At 40.9% G+C, this 17,634-nt stretch overlaps 1 protein-coding gene across 1 annotated transcript; it reads left to right on the plus strand.

Moving 5' to 3' along the window:
• The first annotated feature begins 249 nt into the window (after positions 1 to 249).
• Positions 250 to 4,163, plus strand: LOC109903206 (gap junction delta-2 protein). The gene is made up of 2 exons (XM_020499853.2): positions 250 to 836; positions 1,226 to 4,163. The coding sequence occupies exons 1-2, from the start codon at positions 766 to 768 to the stop codon at positions 2,070 to 2,072; spliced, it is 918 nt and encodes a 305-aa protein (XP_020355442.1). The 5' UTR covers positions 250 to 765; the 3' UTR covers positions 2,073 to 4,163.
• Positions 4,164 to 17,634: the final 13,471 nt, after the last annotated feature.

The raw sequence follows: 17,634 nt of genomic DNA on the forward strand, positions 1-17,634 counted from the left end.
CACTCAAGAAAACCTGCTTTATTGCAGGCATTGTCACGATTACAGTTACAAATCAACAAGTGTTTGCCTTAAAGGGATCCGAAAAAATATCTGGGCGCCAAACCTTGACCCGAGGGCTCAGTACACAGCGCATTTACCTCTCTCCCTTTATCCCTCTACCTCTATGACCCTGAGCACGCGCACCAGAGACAATACGGTCTGGCTCAGTAATTTGTATGTGTTGTAAACTTGAAACACCCCGGGTGCACTGAGTTTATCGCCAATCATTTTATCACAGATTAATCTTTCACGCCGGCCCCGGGTTCCATTCGTCGAATATTGAAAATGAGAAATCCTGGCAGCGTTTGGCCGCGTTCCGCCAACCTGTCTGCACATGACGCAGAGAGGGGACTACTTAAAGGCGGATTAACGCTGGCAAGACATTAAATCCAACCTCCCTGCATCCAGACACAGCGCGCGACTCATCAGTCTGATCTTAAGATCGACAATAGGAGGGTTTATTGTAATCAGCCTTTCGGACTCCCCAAGACAACGAGAAAGTGACAGCGTCACGCGAGCGCTCGGGCAGACGCACAGAACCCTATTGCACGACGCGCGAGAGAGGAGGGCAGGACAGCTGCGGGCTCATGATCAATGCATTTGTCAGATAACCTCCCAGCCTCTGGAGAGTGACAACGACCAAAAACCCAAGGAAATATTTTCCACATATTCGGCAGAAGTTCGTGCAGTGTGCCGTAGACTCTCGCCTGCTCCGGATGAACAACAATGGGGGAATGGACCATACTAGAGAGGCTTCTGGAGGCTGCTGTCCAGCAGCACTCTACTATGATAGGAAGGTAAGAGCAAAATGTCAACTGTATTTGCAGTAAATACAGAGCTGCCTGTTTTAATGGCTGTTGTTGAGGATAGATGGGTTCCTGTGCCATGCACTAACTGAGAGGCAGAGACCGTGCACTATTGCCTGCTCCGCTTACATTACCAAACCAACACTGGCAAAACATTTTAAAACACAAATACAGATGAATGCCAATTAGTAAATACTTCAGAGTACACAAAGTATATAACACAAATGACAACAACGCATAATACACATAGCATCCCAAACTCCATGCTGAGAGCGAATAGCGTTCGGTTTCAGCACTGGACAGCTCCCAAACACACGCCTGTTTAGAGCGCCATTGTAAATCATTTACGGACTTATATTAATACTTTGTTTTTTTTTTAGGATCCTACTAACTGTGGTGGTGATCTTCCGGATTCTAATCGTAGCAATAGTTGGAGAGACGGTCTATGATGATGAGCAAACCATGTTTGTTTGTAATACCTTACAACCTGGCTGCAACCAGGCTTGCTACGACAAGGCATTCCCAATTTCACACATTCGATTTTGGGTTTTCCAGATCATAATGGTTTGCACCCCGAGTCTTTGTTTTATCACATACTCGGTGCATCAGTCAGCGAAACAGAAGGAGCGACGGTACTCCACTGTCTTTCTGTCCCTGGATAAGGATCAAGATTCAATGAAACGAGATGACAGCAAAAAGATTAAAAACACCATTGTGAATGGAGTACTTCAGAACACAGAGAACTCCACCAAAGAAGCCGAACCCGACTGTTTGGAAGTCAAAGAGATCCCAAATTCAGCCATGAGAACTACTGGGAAGTCTAAAAAGAGTCGGCAAGAGGGTATCTCGAGATTTTACATAATTCAAGTGGTTTTCAGAAACGCGCTGGAAATAGGGTTTTTAGTGGGTCAATATTTCTTGTATGGATTCAACGTCCCGTCGGTGTACGAATGTGATCGATATCCATGCATAAAAGATGTCGAGTGCTATGTTTCCAGACCAACAGAGAAGACCGTGTTTCTAGTCTTCATGTTCGCGGTCAGTGGCTTTTGTGTGTTGCTGAATCTGGCAGAACTCAATCATTTGGGGTGGAAGAAAATCAAAACGGCGGTGCGAGGAGTGCAGGCGAGGCGGAAGTCCATTTATGAAATCAGAAATAAGGACTTGCCCCGAATGAGTGTGCCTAATTTCGGCCGTACTCAATCCAGTGACTCTGCTTATGTGTAGCACATGGAGAGAGTTACCGAAGCGACAATGTGCGATGTGTAAAGATTAAACCAAGATGAACCCGGGATGTACAGCTCCTCACACCTCATCCGTTTCTTGACTTAAACGAGTGGGCAGATTTTTTTATTTGTTTGTCTTTTATGGACTCCAATGGCAAGCCTGGATTCCACGTTTGTTGACTTATTACATTGCACTGATTCAACTTTGTAGTGACGTTTATACTATGTAAAGCGCTACATTTAGATCATGTCGACGTGTTCACGCATTTACTCTACTGTACTTGAAGAGTGTAAATGCAAATTGCACTAAGAGGTGAACACCGGGGAGCCAAACCTAACCCGATACGTGCTATTGACAGTGTTTCAAATACAGTTTCAAACCGATTTTTGACAACAACCTATTTAAGAATCACAATACACCGGTTGACTATGTGTTCAAAGGAAAATCTATTATCCATATTTATATAGGCATATGCCTATCTCCAGATGTATATAGGCATATGGGATAAATATATAAATCAATTTTGGCTAGATTGACCTAGTTGAAATACATTAGCTTCATTCGTGTTTTTTGTTGCCTGTGTTCGCACCACTGACCTTAACGTATGTAATCATTCCATTGCTATATGGCTGACTTGCAAAACAGTATCTAGTGGATTTGCTGCAAACGCTAACGTCTGTGACTTCCTTAATTTACAATACACCAAAGCGCCCACTGCTTTTATTTGTGAAAAGTGTTTTCTTGCTTTCGTGTAATCAAGTGCCATACTTGTACATAGACATATATATATATAAATATATATATATATATATAAATATATAATATTATTCAACATGAAAGATAATTCCCTGCTTGAATTATGCTAAATGCTGCCCAATTTTTTAGCTTTAAGTGTATTTGTTGTGATTTAAATGGAATGGATATATTACATTTACATCTGTCTTTTTATTTAGAAAATGACTGGAAATAAATAATGTGCTAGTCTTTTTTATATACTGGAAGAAAATGTTTCTCCACAATCACAATTGATCTCAACTCAAAATAGCACAAATGGACCTTTTTAACAAACTAAGGATGGGCAATAAGTATCTGCTCTGGTGCTACAGTTTTTCACAGAATGGTTTTCAATGTAACCAAAATAAACCAGAAGAAACATCCCTTTCTGATGAAAATAAAAGTGGGAATCATGTACACCAGAAACGTGTGAGGTGCAGTACTTTTCTGTCTGAAAGCTGAACTGGAATGTTAGAATGTTAGATCCTATAGCTGCCTTGTCTAGACCATGGCTTGGTTCAGTGAAAATGACAATGTTTGCCACACCCACGAGTCTATTGTTCCATCCAATGAGAAAACCCCTATGAGAGCGTCCTTTGATGCTATCAGTATCTGTTACCATGTGGGTGTGCTGTAATTCATTTAAATGGGGATGATGCTTCCATGACAAACATGAATACTGCATGTCCCATTACAGTGTGCCCTGGGAAGCCCTAATGTGAAATGCATTCTAACATGCATGTACTGTTCCTTCCCAGTCTGAGCTGACCAGACCGTGACTGTTCACATGGCTGCTATACTGTTAATGACCTTGTAACCTTGACCAGGAAGCTATTAGACAGACACACTGCACAAAACATAGGATGATTAAGACCTGATCTTTATTGAAAGAGGACTTGGCCTTTTTTGTCCTCCACACATCCCTTCTTCAGTCATTTATAGGAAGAGAGCAAGGGAGCGGCTCCGGACAAAGGGAAGGTTGTGTGAGCCTCATGAAGGTCACTTAGAAGAATGGAAAGAGAAAAAAGGTGTTAACTGTACACCAACACGAGAGGGAGAGCGAGAGAGAGAGAGAGAGAGGGGGAGAGAAAAAGAGCGAGAGGAGGATTCCGGGATGACCATCAAGGAGGATCCGGGGGGGGTTAGGAGGCTAGATTCTGCCTCTGCCAGGATGATTCGGCAAAGCCCAGAGAAGTGCACACTGACACATCTATCTCAAACTCAGCAGGGATGTGAAAATTCTCCCTAACTCGAGAACTCTGGGGGAAAAAACAGGAGAAGTGCAATTTGTCTACTTGGCCTGATGCAATGCAGTGGCTCACATTATCTTTTTTCTTACTCTCTTTCTCTCTCTCCATCTTCATCTCTCGCTCTCTCTATTTGTCTATCCCGTCCCTCTCTCGCTTTAATTTTTTTACTGACCAAATTACTGTACAGGCCATCCTGTTCTATAAGATTGAAGTGTCCAATTCCACACAGTTGTCTTCAACGCTTGTAATGTCATGGGTGTTCTTTCACTGGGAACTACTAGTTATACAAGGCTGTTGTGTAAGGGATCCTACAAAGACTATATTTTCACTGTACATTACTGTATATTTACTGTACATTTACTGAAGGGCCAGATGCTCTAATGCTGTGCTAGTGGTTTCCCTGCAATATTCATCCTGGTATTTTCACGGCTACTTCTAAATGCCAAAATTATTGGGTTATGTATGAATGCAATTATGCATGCTGTGTTGCATTTTCCATCATATGAGTGTTGGAAGGCTTGGTTTAATATTACATGATACCTGTGCTGCTCTTTATTTCCTTTGTGCTCAGCTCATGACAGCCGGGCTAAAAAGGAAGAGGGCTTTTGACTATTGATAGCTGGAAGTAGCGATAGATGTAAGCAACTCTCCCAGTTCTGGTTTACAGCCTCCCAAGCAAGTTAAACCAGAACGAAAGAAAGATCACATTAATTTGAGTTCTCTGGCATTTATCTTGTGCTCGCTTTGGCCCCCACTTTTGACAACAGTAGATACATCTGAGCAAGGACTGCAGCTATTCCAAGGATCCAAGACAAATGCTCAGGAAAACAACTCATTTCAGCTGATTGCAGGTGCTTAAAGATACAGGGAGGGAGTTTTACAGGATCATTTTAGCCCTTAATCTCTCTGTCTGGAGAAACACCTCTCAATTAGAGAGAATCTTCTCCCTGGGACTGTTATGGTCAGGGAGAGATGAGAGGTGGGTAGTGTCCTGTCCTCATTAAAGAAAAGCAAATGTTATTACCATCCACCACTGCTTCAGTGTAATTCTTCCTTCCTGTTCAACACTTTAACAAGGGCCTTGCTGATGAAGAAATATGCACTGTTTACCATAAAAATCACCAATACTATTTTTCTCAACAAGCCAAACTAAGTCTCCAACCCTGGATGTTTTTTATTTAACATGAGCTGGTTCAGTATATGTACTGTTAGTGGAATGACTTTGAAAGACATACTGTGAATTAAATCCACTTTCTCACCAAGATGGGAATATATTTGTTAAAGGTGTGCTGTCTTTTTTTTCTGTTGTGTTTTGACTCCTTCCTATCCTTCTGTCCTCTACAGGAGGAGTAAATCTTTAAGATTTGTGTCGTAGAAAAAACTCAGAGCTGCTTCTTTTTTCAAATGCTGAGTCTTTATTTATTTATTTTGTCAAGTGCTACATCCATAGAAGATTTTCTGTGGAAGAAAATCCAAACAACCTCAACAGTGTAGTACACTGTCTCAGTACTGATGTTCTGAAAAAGCCCCCTCACATCCTATCGCCAGGCGCAGAGCTCTACATTCTCCTATACACTAGAACAGTGGGAAAGGCCAACACATTGAAGTCAAATAAAACATAGCTTTTTACTATGAATAGTGTGTGTGCATAACTATGTACTTCAAATTGAAAAGGATAAGATGGTCCAAGACAATCACGTATAATTACATTTACTTATAATTTAATACATTATTTAATTACCACTAATTCACTAATGCATTCATGCATTATGCATTCATAAACCCATTACTAAAGAAAGCATTCCTCCTTCACCCTGGCTTAATCCAATGACAGTTTAGTTCCAGGTCATAGTCCATTGACAAGACCACTGGGATACATACGGTGGTTTACAGAGTGGGATGCTAGCAGTTGACTTTTTTCTGGTTAATGAGCAAGGCCCATGAGAGAACTATTTATCAGCTATACTGGATGCACTGTGCAACCATAGCTGTTTCTACATGAGGTAACGTAACCCTAGTGCTCTCTCAAAATAGAATAACTCTTACAGACACAATATACTGTAATCACAGATCTGGACTTTGATAAAGGGATATTCAGTATCAATTTACTTATTATCGAGCAAGTCAACATGGGAATCCTTATCAATGCCAAAGAAGAATTCCAAACCAGAGTTAAACAGAGTTGGGAATTACTGACTTCCTCGTCTTTTGCTGTTGTGTTATTGAAATCTATTGGTTGTCGTGGGCTTCCTAATGCAATAAACCTGGCTTTAAATTAGGTTAATTCCTGGCCAATTGATTGACAAGTGAAGGACAAGCCCAAACTGGCAGCCGCGATGAATGTTGCTGGGCTGTAACTTGTTTATTTATGAGCTTCCATGGCTGCCTGCTACCTTACATCAAACAGAAACACACTCTTTTCTCTGTCAAGAAGTTGGATGAGGCTTAACACAGAACAGTCTGAAATAATACTGAGACTCTGACTCAAAATCGGAGAAAATCATACCAGGTCAGAATCTACGATACAGCTGTATTCATCTCTTTCTTTGTCTTTTACTTACATAAGTATAAATCTGCAAGTAGATAAACTCTAGAATATATGGTATTTTTTTATTATCTATGCACTTAGAAAATAATATATGAATATGTGCTTTGTAGGTAAAGACTAAACAACAGTAATTCCCACCATTATGTTAGTCAATAAGAGCACTTTGCTATGACTGGTTTATGAATAGAAAAAACATGTTAGCTCACAACAGCAGTACTTTGACCTGAAAGCGAACCCCACTATCCCACACCCCCTCTGCCCCGGGAACCAGGTCCACTCATTCTCCCTTCGTTTAACAACCTGAAAGGAGAAGGCTCGCTTCAGGGTAGTATAGCCCTTTAATTCTGCTTTTTGCACAGATTACTGAGTGAAAGGGGGAAAGCAAACAGAAGAAAACACTGAAAGCGGGTCTTTTAATCCAGTGAGCCAGAAGCTATGAAATGAACCTGGTTAGCACATATGTGAAAGGCATGACATAGGGAGATATGGCATCCATTTGAACAAAAAAATGGGATTTTGTGTTCAGTAGAGGAGGATGTGAATATGCATTTACAGAGATAGTTCATGTGAGGGGATATGTTTAACACCATGCAGGCGGACAGGGCCAGTGTGATCTAAGTGTAGCCAGCCTTTCCTCAGACAACTTCCCCCTGCCTAATGAAACGGTCCAGACATGGAGACAAAGGGACATGGTGGCGGGACATGTGACAACCAGATCCCATTCAGATGGATTTGGTTAAGTGCACCATGCTGACATGGCTACAGTAACAATCAGCACTGACAGGACAGCACGACGCAAGGTGCTGCCAGATTCATTTCTGAATAAACATGTTAATATCACTTTTGGATTATGAACACTGAATAGATTTGCCACCCTGAGGTTGGCTCACTAGGGGACAGGCTGTTCCTTCACCACGCAGACCAACATTACAACGCAAAACTGATGCAGTCATCCTATGCTACCACATTGTCTTGATCAGATAACATTGTCATTGCAGGTTATATTCGGGAGAATGAAGAGAAATTCACATTATATTATTCTCCAGTAATGCCCTCAAGTCTCAGTGAACTAATACACAGCATGCACAGTGCATTCAGAAATTATTCAAACCTTTTCCACATTTTGTTTTAAGTTACAGCATTATTCTAAAATGTATTAAATCGTTTTTTTTCTTCGTCAATCTACACACAATACCCAATAATGACTATGCAAAAACAGGTTTTTAGACGTTTTTGCAATTGTATTAAAAATACAAAACTAAAATATCACATTTACATAAGTATTCAGACCTTTTACTCTGTACTTTGTTGAAGCACCTTTGGCAGTCATTACAGCCTTGATTCTTCTTGGGTATCAGGCTATAAGCTTGGCACACCTGTATTTGGGGAGTTTCTCCAATTCCTCTCTGCAGATCCTCTCAAGCTCTGTCAGGTTGGATGGGGAGCATCAGACCAGAGAATCGTATTTCTCATGGTTTGAGTGTCCTTTCGGTAACTTTTGGTAAACACCAAGCGGGCTGTCATGCGCCTTTTACTGAGGAGTGGCTTCCATCTGGCCACTCTACCATAAAGGCCTGGTTGGTGGAGTGCTGCAGAGATTGCTTGTTCTTCTGGAACATTCTCCCATCTCCATAGAGGAACTCTGGAGCTCTGTCAGAGTGACCATCAGGTTCTTGGCCATCTTCCCGACCAAGGGCCTTCAGCCCCGATTGCTAATTTTGGCAGAGCGGCCAGCTCTAGGAAGAGTCTTGGTGGTTCAAGACTTCTTCCGTTTAAGAAGTATGGAGGCCACTGTGCTCTTGGGGACCTTCAATACTGCATACATTTATTGGTACGATTCCCCAGATCTGTGCATCGACACAATCCTGCCTCTGGGCTCTAGGGGCTCTGGACTCCACAATCCTGCCTAATGACTTGGTTTTTGCTTTGACATGCACTGGCAACTGTGGGACCTTGTATATACAGTTGTGTGTCTTTCCAAATCATGTCCAATAAATTGAATTTACCACAAGTGGACTCCAATCAAGTTGTAGAAACATCCCAACGATTATCAATGGAAACAGGATACACCTGAGCTCAATTTCGAGTCTCATAGCAAAGGGTCTGAATACTTATCTAAATAGTGTTTTGCTGTTTTTGCTGTTTTATAAATTAGCAAAATATTCTTTAAACCTGTTTTCGCTTTGTCATTATGGGTTATTGTGTGTAGATTGATGAGGAAAAAAATGTATTTAATCCATTTTAGAATAAAGTGGAAATGTGGAAAAAGTTAAATGGGTTTTAATTCTTTCCAAATGCACTGTAAATGCCAGGCTGTTATACTGCAATACACCAACTTTGCCTCAGAGAGCAGTTAGTCATTTATAGAGAGTGGGTAGCTCTAGGCTAGAGACCACACTATGGTAGCAAACCTTTTAACGATTTCTCTTTTGTGCCATCTTTAATTTTGGGCCCTGAAAGCCCCATCCATGCTGACACTCATCCTGCTACTTGTAAATAATTCCCTCTGCCCCTCCTGTCCTCTCCTCCCCTCCACTTCCCAGTTTCTCCCTGGCGGCAGGGAACGCAGACACCACCCGCTGCATAGCCGATCGACCCTGATAAATGTTTAAGTTACGCACAATTTGGTAGCCAATAAAAATCAGTGGCAGCCGAGGCTTAATCAGCTACAAAGGTGCTCCCTGTCTAATGGGATTAGTGCTGGAGCAGGGAGAGAGAGAGAGACAGAGGAGAGAAAGAGAGCAAGAAGAGTATGCTAAGGATCTAATCGCCAGCCAAGACCACCAACACACTACAGATTGCCCTAACATGGCCCTTACAAGGTTTACAATGAGGCACTTGTCTCACTCAAGCTTGGAACCAATTCAATTTCTACTCCACTAATTCATGAATTGAACGAGGAAAAGGTTGCTAAAACCCCTGACTTCATCACAGGGTGACATGGGGTAGCGAGGGTACACCCCTTAAGAAAAAATATTGCAGTTAGATTGCAGTATAACTGCAGTATGGAGCAAATACTTTGTCCAAAATAACACAGTTTTCTTTACTGCAGTAATTTTTCAGTGTAACTGCAGTTAGAGTTATTCTGCAATTACTGCTTCCAAAATATCATAGTTGACTGCAGTTACTACACTTTTACTGCAGTTTCAAAACGGCAATCTTTTTTTGTAAGGGACACATTATTTAGCTGTCACTTTTACACAGAGCAATGAATAAATTGCTTATAGCCTTCATTAGATAAGAGAGGCTAGCCTACAGTGCAGTTTTTCCACAGGTTCACATGAGCTGTGAGATGGTACTAATTAGCTCAGTAATGAAATACAGTCCAGAAAATACAGTATTTATACAGTTATATAACTCAGATGGAACTGCACGTTTCACAACATGGTCATTCTACATTAGACTCACAGCCGGAGACTCCCTGGAGGAAATATCATCCTGGGGATTTACTGTACCTGCTACGCTGCTTAGCCCACTGAGTAAGTTGGTCTAGTTCACTCCGATTTACCCCTGGACTCTATTTGAACTGGGTAGCTGTATCCTCTCTCTCTGTTTTCCTTCTGTACTTCTCTCTCACCCCCTCCTTCATTCTCCTTCCCTCGTTCTCTTTCTCTCTCTTTGATGTGACACTCCTTTGGTATAAATCATGTGCCGTCTCGTGTAGCCCAATAACACAGTGATGAAATATACTTTTCAATCAGGGCTTTGATTGCCAGCTACAACATGTTTTACAATCTCACCGCTTGTTGAGGATTATAAATGAAAACCCAGCAGCAAACAGCTACTCCATTGGATGCAGACTCTATGATAGAAAACGTACGACATTTTTCTTCCATTCACAGGAGATCATTATCATTGAGAATGAAAAGGAAACATGGTCCCTGTAAAATGCTTTATCATGTATAACCTATAGGTATGTATTTTACTCTTGAATATGTGACATAATAATGGTCATCTTGAAAATCTGCCATCTACAAGAATAGGAATACATTAATGTAAAATACTACTGTTTATGTAATGTAAAAACAACAAGAGATAAGATATTTACCAAACTTTAAAATACATTTAGTATTAAAATGTATGATGTAGCATTAGGATGTTTTTGCAGCAAAGCCAGATGATGCAGATGGTAGCACTAACTGTAAAAGACCTCAGATACTCCAACAACTCACAGTGTGACTGCCACATTCTCCCTAGCTGGATTAACATAGACTGAGTGAGACACTCACGGATCCATCCCTCCGTCTCCAGTGTCTCAGACAGTACAGTCTGCCTTGTTGAGAGACTACTGTAGGACCTTATGCTGAGGTTGGACAGGAGGTGTTAATTAGAGTGAGAAATGTTCTGTTAGCATTAGCACATCAGACAGACATGCACACGCACGCACACACACACCCGCACACACACACCCACATGCACACACACACACACCCACACCCAGTCTGCCAGAAGACGCGTTGGTGCAATAAGCCTCTTGAAATGTGCATGGAATTCCAGTTGATCGGAAAAGATTCACATCTATCCGCCTATGTGTCATCCAACATCCTCAGGCTCAAAGATTATGGCAGTGTACATTTGTTGAGAGTCAGTCAAGCTTACCACACAGACACACACACTAGCCACACACTAGCGTTGATTGTGTTAATGTCTGTATCCTATACTTCCTGTTGACGTTTCCTTCTCTGTCACGCAACGTTAACTATGTTTGGACCTCCACGGACCCCCACGAAGCTATTTTCTGCAGACACTGACATCAGTTCTTATGACCGTAAAATAGAATATTCTCGTGACAGAGACACCAATTACATTGTCATTTACAGAACTCTGCGGGTTGGAGGTCACACACAGTGCATCATGGAAGAAGGGATTGCCTATGGGAGGATGAGGAGCCGGAGGAAGGGAGCGCCCCCAGACTAGCCCAGGTGAATGCTGCTGACAGTAGAATCCTTTAAAAAATGTCTTAATGGTATTCTGCTGGGATCAATACACCAGGCAGCCAGCGGCAAACACAACAGATGGCCTATAACTGCTGAATAGCCACTTCTTTAGACAACACTTGATTTATATTCTCTCTGTCTCAAATAGCAGGCCACAAAATTGCAACCCAAAATGTTAATCAATCAGAATGTATCTTTAACACATGCTAGGGCTAACATTATTAACAACATTTAGTGCACTGGCCCTTGCCCATTTCAACTGTCATACAGCTACAACAAAAATAATGACAAATATCAGGTCCTGAAAGGTCACAATATATTGAGATGAAACAGTAGAATTATTATGGGCGTTATGGCTGTTATCCTCACAACACCTTGACAGTCCCTGAACCTCAGTTCATCCACCAAAGTGGATGGGCAGTGTAATATTACGATGAGGATTTTTTTTATGTATTCAGGCTTGGGAATTTGGGAATTCTCTCCGACCTTAAAGGCCCAACTGGATGCAAGCTGATCTCCCTCCAAAGATGGCTTCGTGGTCACATGAAGCCAGGGAACAGCTGCAGTGCTCTCCTAGCCAGCCAAAGCAGAATGCGGGATGTCCTATGTTCTAAACATCAGCCGTGGTGGTGTGTGTTTGTGGACATGCCGGTGTGTGCATATTATGCATTTCAGCTTTCATGTGCAAGACGTGACATGTAATAATTTGGTACTTAAAAGAAATCAAGGATGATTTTGAGGTATAGTAAGAGCAATGTTTACTCTCTCTCACACAGGCATACATGCACATTTACCAGGATCATATACAGTACAATGTACATCCACAAAATATCTGCTCAAGGTTTCAAGCTAATTAATCCAAGTTCTATTTTGTCACAGTTTTTCCTCAATCACGTAGAAGCATTCTGGGGATCTGTGTTGACGTGTATCTATAGCAGAACAGCAATAATCAAATGTTCACATACATACAGACCTTCTTAACATGTTCTTGTCTTTGTACCAGAGTTGTATATATTATACCCTTTAGGCAAAACTTTAAATACAAATGCCATCAGTGAATACAACATTCACTGGTAAGTCTTTCGTTCACAGAATGTGAACACATTGTTTTCATCAGAAGAGAATTGTTTGCAATTGTGTGTTCACTGTTTCCAGCCATCAGTAAATTAAGAGTTTATTTCCACTAGTTCCATTTTTCAATTTGTGTTTGTCATCAGACATGATTGCTTCTGGGCACCTTCATATGTGTGTAAAATATTACTGTTCTCAGATGTTTTTATTCATAGATTTTAGATGTGTATAAAAACTAAAAACATCACCAGGTGTACGGTGTTTCCTCCGACACACTGGTGCGGCTGGCTTCCGGGTTAAGCAGGTCATTGTGTCAAGAAGCATTGCGGCTTGGCTGGGTCATGTTTCGGAAGACGCACGGCTCTCGACCTTCGCCTCTCCCGAGTCCGTACGGGAGTTGCAGCGATGGGACAAGACTGTAACTACCAATTCAATACCACAAAATTGGGGAGAAAAAGGGGTAATAAAAATAAAATTCTAAATATGAAATAAGTTAAGTCACTCTGGATAAGAGCATCTGCTAAATGACTAAAATGTCAAATGCAAATGTTTTACATACAGATGTCATATTACTGTATTGAATTATATATAAACAATAATATTGATGTCGCAAATGTATCAAGTAGCAGTACTACTTATTTCTCTGAGTGAGGCAGATATATAGCATTTTGCAAAAAAACATGATTATTTGTCTCTCTGAAATGAAAGCATCAGGTAATAGATTTTAAACAAATGCATTTCTGTCATTGAACAACCCCGTGCCATGATTAGATAGTGAAAAAAACACACCACTCTCTTTCATAATTTCTTTAAGCAATTATAGCTAATTTACCAACATTTCTGAAAATTGATAGCGTTTTGGAATTAAACTCTGCAAATAGTAGTGCACAAAAGTCTAAATCAGCCCATCAGTGTCATACCATGTAAAATATAAGGAAATATCTAGGCAATGGGAACTGTCTAATTTTCATAATTCTTTACATTGCAGAGATACAGAGAATGAAGCTGGGTTACTTCTACGTAACTTTGGATTACTCCAAGTAATTTTGGTGTGGATTGAGGCATATACGTTCATATCAGTTGTGTTCATCCATTGTATTCACTTTTCCTTATTTCTATTATGGGATTGTGTTTCTGTGCGCCAACGGAAAGTCTACCAAACAATGAACAAACTAGCCTATGCATTGAATACAGTGCATCCGGAAAGTATTCAGACCCCTTGACTTTTTCCACATTTTGTTACGTTACAGCTTTATTCTAAAATTGATTAAATTGTTTTTCCCCCTCGTCAATCTACACACAATACCCCACAATGACGACATAATACCCCATAATGCCAAATCAAGAACATATTTTCAGACATTTTTGCTAATTTATAAAAAATGTAAAACAGAAATACCTTATTTACATACAGTAAGTAGACAGACCCTTTGCTATGAGACTTGGAATTGAGTTCATGTGCATCCTGTTTCCATTCATCATCCTTGAGATGTTTCTAGAACTTAATTGGAGTCCACCTGTGGTAAATTCAATTGATTGAACATGATCTGGAAAGGCACACCTGTCTATATAAGGTCCCACAGTTGGCAGTGCATGTCAGAGCAAAAACCAAGCAATGGATTGAAGGAATTGTCCATAGAGCCTGTTTTGGCGTTGTCATTATGGTGTATTGTGTGAAGATTGATGAGAAAAAAAAACATTTAATCAATTTTAGAATAAGGCTGTAACGTAAAATGTTTTGGGAATAAGTCAAGCGGTCTGAATACTTTCCGAATGCACTGTACATGGAATTGGATTGTGATGATACCGATAAATGAATCCTGCACACAATGTACTTATTATAAAATATGTTTTTCTGTGTAGGAAATTGTTTGGATGAAATATGCGTAAATGGAGAGTAATTGCCCATAATTCTGTGCCTTTCAATAGTTGTACTTCTAGTTTTGATCATACTGATTTAGTGACTGCAAAGAAAATATATTGATCTACTGGGATTTTTAAAAGACAAACTAACTAATTGTTTATGTGCTTGGACTCAAGCGATAAGTATGGTTGTGTTAATATCTTTGCAGGCATTCGTGTTCTTTTTATGAATGTATTTGCAATTTTGAAGGGATAATATAGTTTTGATTTATGTTTTGAAAAGGCACCTACATTTTGAAAACACATTTCTGTTCTGTTTCTTGTGGGCTCTGTTTTGAAAAGGCACCTACATTTTGAAAACACATTTCTGTTCTGAGTTCTGTTTCTTGTGGGCTCTGTTTTGAAAAGGCACCTACATTTTGAAAACACATTTCTGTTCTGAGTTCTGTTTCTTGTGGGCTCTGTTTTGAAAAGGCACCTACATTTTGAAAACACATTTCTGTTCTGAGTTCTGTTTCTTGTGGACTCTGTTTTGAAAGTCGACAGCATTGTTCCCAAAAAATGATTGAATGCGATTGAGAAAAACTGTAATTTCTCTCAAGAAGTGGTGTATAGTCATACAGTCATACACTATGCCATAAGTACGTAATTAACCTCCTATGGGGCCTTGGACATGGGAAGCCAATCAGGACCCCTGTATGTTCTTGGGAGAAAATTGGAAAGGGATATTGGTGAACCCACCTCAGCTGCTGTCCAAACCCAACCCTGTTTTTGTGCACGGTCCCCCATGTTCTCTTCCTTGGGGCTAGGAGGAAAAAAGAACACAACCTTTGTTCACTCATAACTAATCACCCACCACCCCCTCATCCCAATTTTGAATTAACGAGTGTGGAAATATAGCTGCTTTCAGGAGGCCGTCTCTATCTCCTCTCCATACCTCGAGGGAGCAATGGCCCATGGGACATCATCTCCTTCTCTTCCCATCGGATTCCATTTAGACGTGTGATTCATGAGCCAATTAAGCACGAAGCTGCCCCCCCTCCTAGATTCTACAACCGTAATGACTTGTTCACATGAACCATAAGCACTCCGTTGCGTCGGATGTTGTTCGTTTCAACTGAATGTCATCTTCAGGCCAGCCAGAGTCCCTCGAAGAACAGGAAGTTACCAAAATAAAGAAGAATATGAAAATATCGGCTTTCCGGTGATGGTTTTACGGGATAACTCGCAACAATTGCCCAGTCCTATAAGTGAGTACTATTTTAATATTAATGTTAAATAATAAACATGGGCTGTTAAGCCTACAGTGCCCTCGGAAACTATTCAGACCCCTTGACTTTTCCCCCATTTTGTTCCGTTACAGCCTTATTCTAAAATCGATTAAATAAAAACTGCCCTCAGCAATCCACACACAATACCCCATATTGACAAAGCGAAAAACAGGTTTTTAGAAATGTTAGCAAATGTATAAAAATGTAAAACAGAAATACCTAATGTACATAAGTATTCAGAGTCGTTTCCATTGATCATCGTTGAGATGTTTCTACAACTTGATTGGAGTCCACCAAATTGCCCAAATTCAATTGATTTGCCATGATTTGGAAAGGCACACACCTGTCTATATAAGGTCCCACTGTTGACAGTGCTTGTCAGAGCAAAAAGCAAGCCATGAGGTCGAAGGACTTGTCCATAGAGCTCCGAGAGAGGATTGTGTCGAGGCACAGATACCAAAACATTTCAGCAGCATTGAAGGTCCCCAAGAACACAGTGGCCTCCATCATTCTTAAATGGAAGAAGTTTGAAACCACCAAGACTCTTCCTAGAGCTGTCCGTCCGGCCAAACTAAGTAATCGGGGGAGAAGGGCCTTGGTCAGGGAGGTGACCAAGAACCCAAAGATCACTCTGACAGAGCTCTAGAGTTCCTCTGTGGAGATGGGAGAACCTTCCAGAAGGACAACCATCTCTGCAGCATTCCACCAATCAGGTCTTTATGGTAGAGTGGCCAGACAGAAGTTTGCCAAAAGGTACCTAAAGACTCAGACCATGAGAAACAACATTCTCTGGTATGATGAAGCCAAGATTGAACTCTTTGTCCTGAATGCCAAGCGTTACGTCTGGAAAACCTGATACCATCCCTACGGGGATGCATGGTGGTAGCAGAATCATGCTGTGGGGATGTTTTTCAGCGTCAGGAACTGGAAGACTAGTCAGGATTGAGGCAAAGATGAATGGAGCAAAGTACAGAGAGATACTTGATGAAAACCTGCTTCAGAGCTCTCAGGACATCAGACTAGGGCGATGATTCACCTTCCAACAGGACAACGACCCAAAGCACACGGCCAAGACAACGCAGGAGTGGCTTCGGGACAAGTCTTTGCATGTCCTTGAGTGGCTCAGCCAGAGCTCTGATTTAAAAATGATCGCTGGTGAGACCTAAAAATTGCTGTGCAGCAACACTCCCCATCCAACCTGACAGAGCTTCAGAGAAGAATGGGAGAAACTCCCCAAATACAGGTGTGCCAAGCTTGTAGCGTCATACCCGAGAAGAAGGCTGTAATCGCTGCCAAACGTTCTTCAACAAAGTACTGAGTATAGGGTCTGAATACTTATGTAAATGTAATGTTTCAGTTTGACATTTTTAATATGTTTACAAAAAAATGGAAAAAGTTGTTTTTGCTTTGCCATTTTGGGATATTTTGTGTAGCTTGATGAGGATCAATTTTAGAAAAAGGCTGTGATCTAACAAAATGTGGAAAAAATCAACGGGCTGAATACTTTCTGAAGGTACTGTATATTATGTGATTGTTGTCTCCTGTTTTAAGTTGAATGTGCTGGTGATGACATTTGTTTTTTTATGATAATTATTAGGTGGAGGTCGCTAGCTACAGTGGTATCTTTAGGCCTGCTTGCTGTCCAGTTAGAGAAACAGGTTGATGAAAAATGTACTAAACAAAACATTTGTATTATTACCTGCAACAATGTGTTTCTCCTGTTTTGAATGAAATGGTCGTATTTTGCAATCTCCCAAAATAAATGTGATCTGTGACGAGAGACAGCTTCTCCCCCATCTTGCGTTACAAACACTACACTTGTCCGTAGCAGAGCAAGACTCCGTGAAG

This window comes from Oncorhynchus kisutch, linkage group LG14 (assembly GCF_002021735.2).
Source record: "Oncorhynchus kisutch isolate 150728-3 linkage group LG14, Okis_V2, whole genome shotgun sequence".
Lineage (NCBI taxonomy): Eukaryota > Metazoa > Chordata > Actinopteri > Salmoniformes > Salmonidae > Oncorhynchus > Oncorhynchus kisutch.

Coding starts and splice junctions, on each gene's coding strand:
- LOC109903206 (XM_020499853.2), top strand. CDS start 766: ATGGGGGAATGGACCATACTAGAGAGGCTTCTGGAGGCTGCTGTCCAG. Junction 837..1,225: donor CACTCTACTATGATAGGAAG/GTAAGAGCAAAA, acceptor TTTTTTTTTTAG/GATCCTACTAACTGTGGTGG.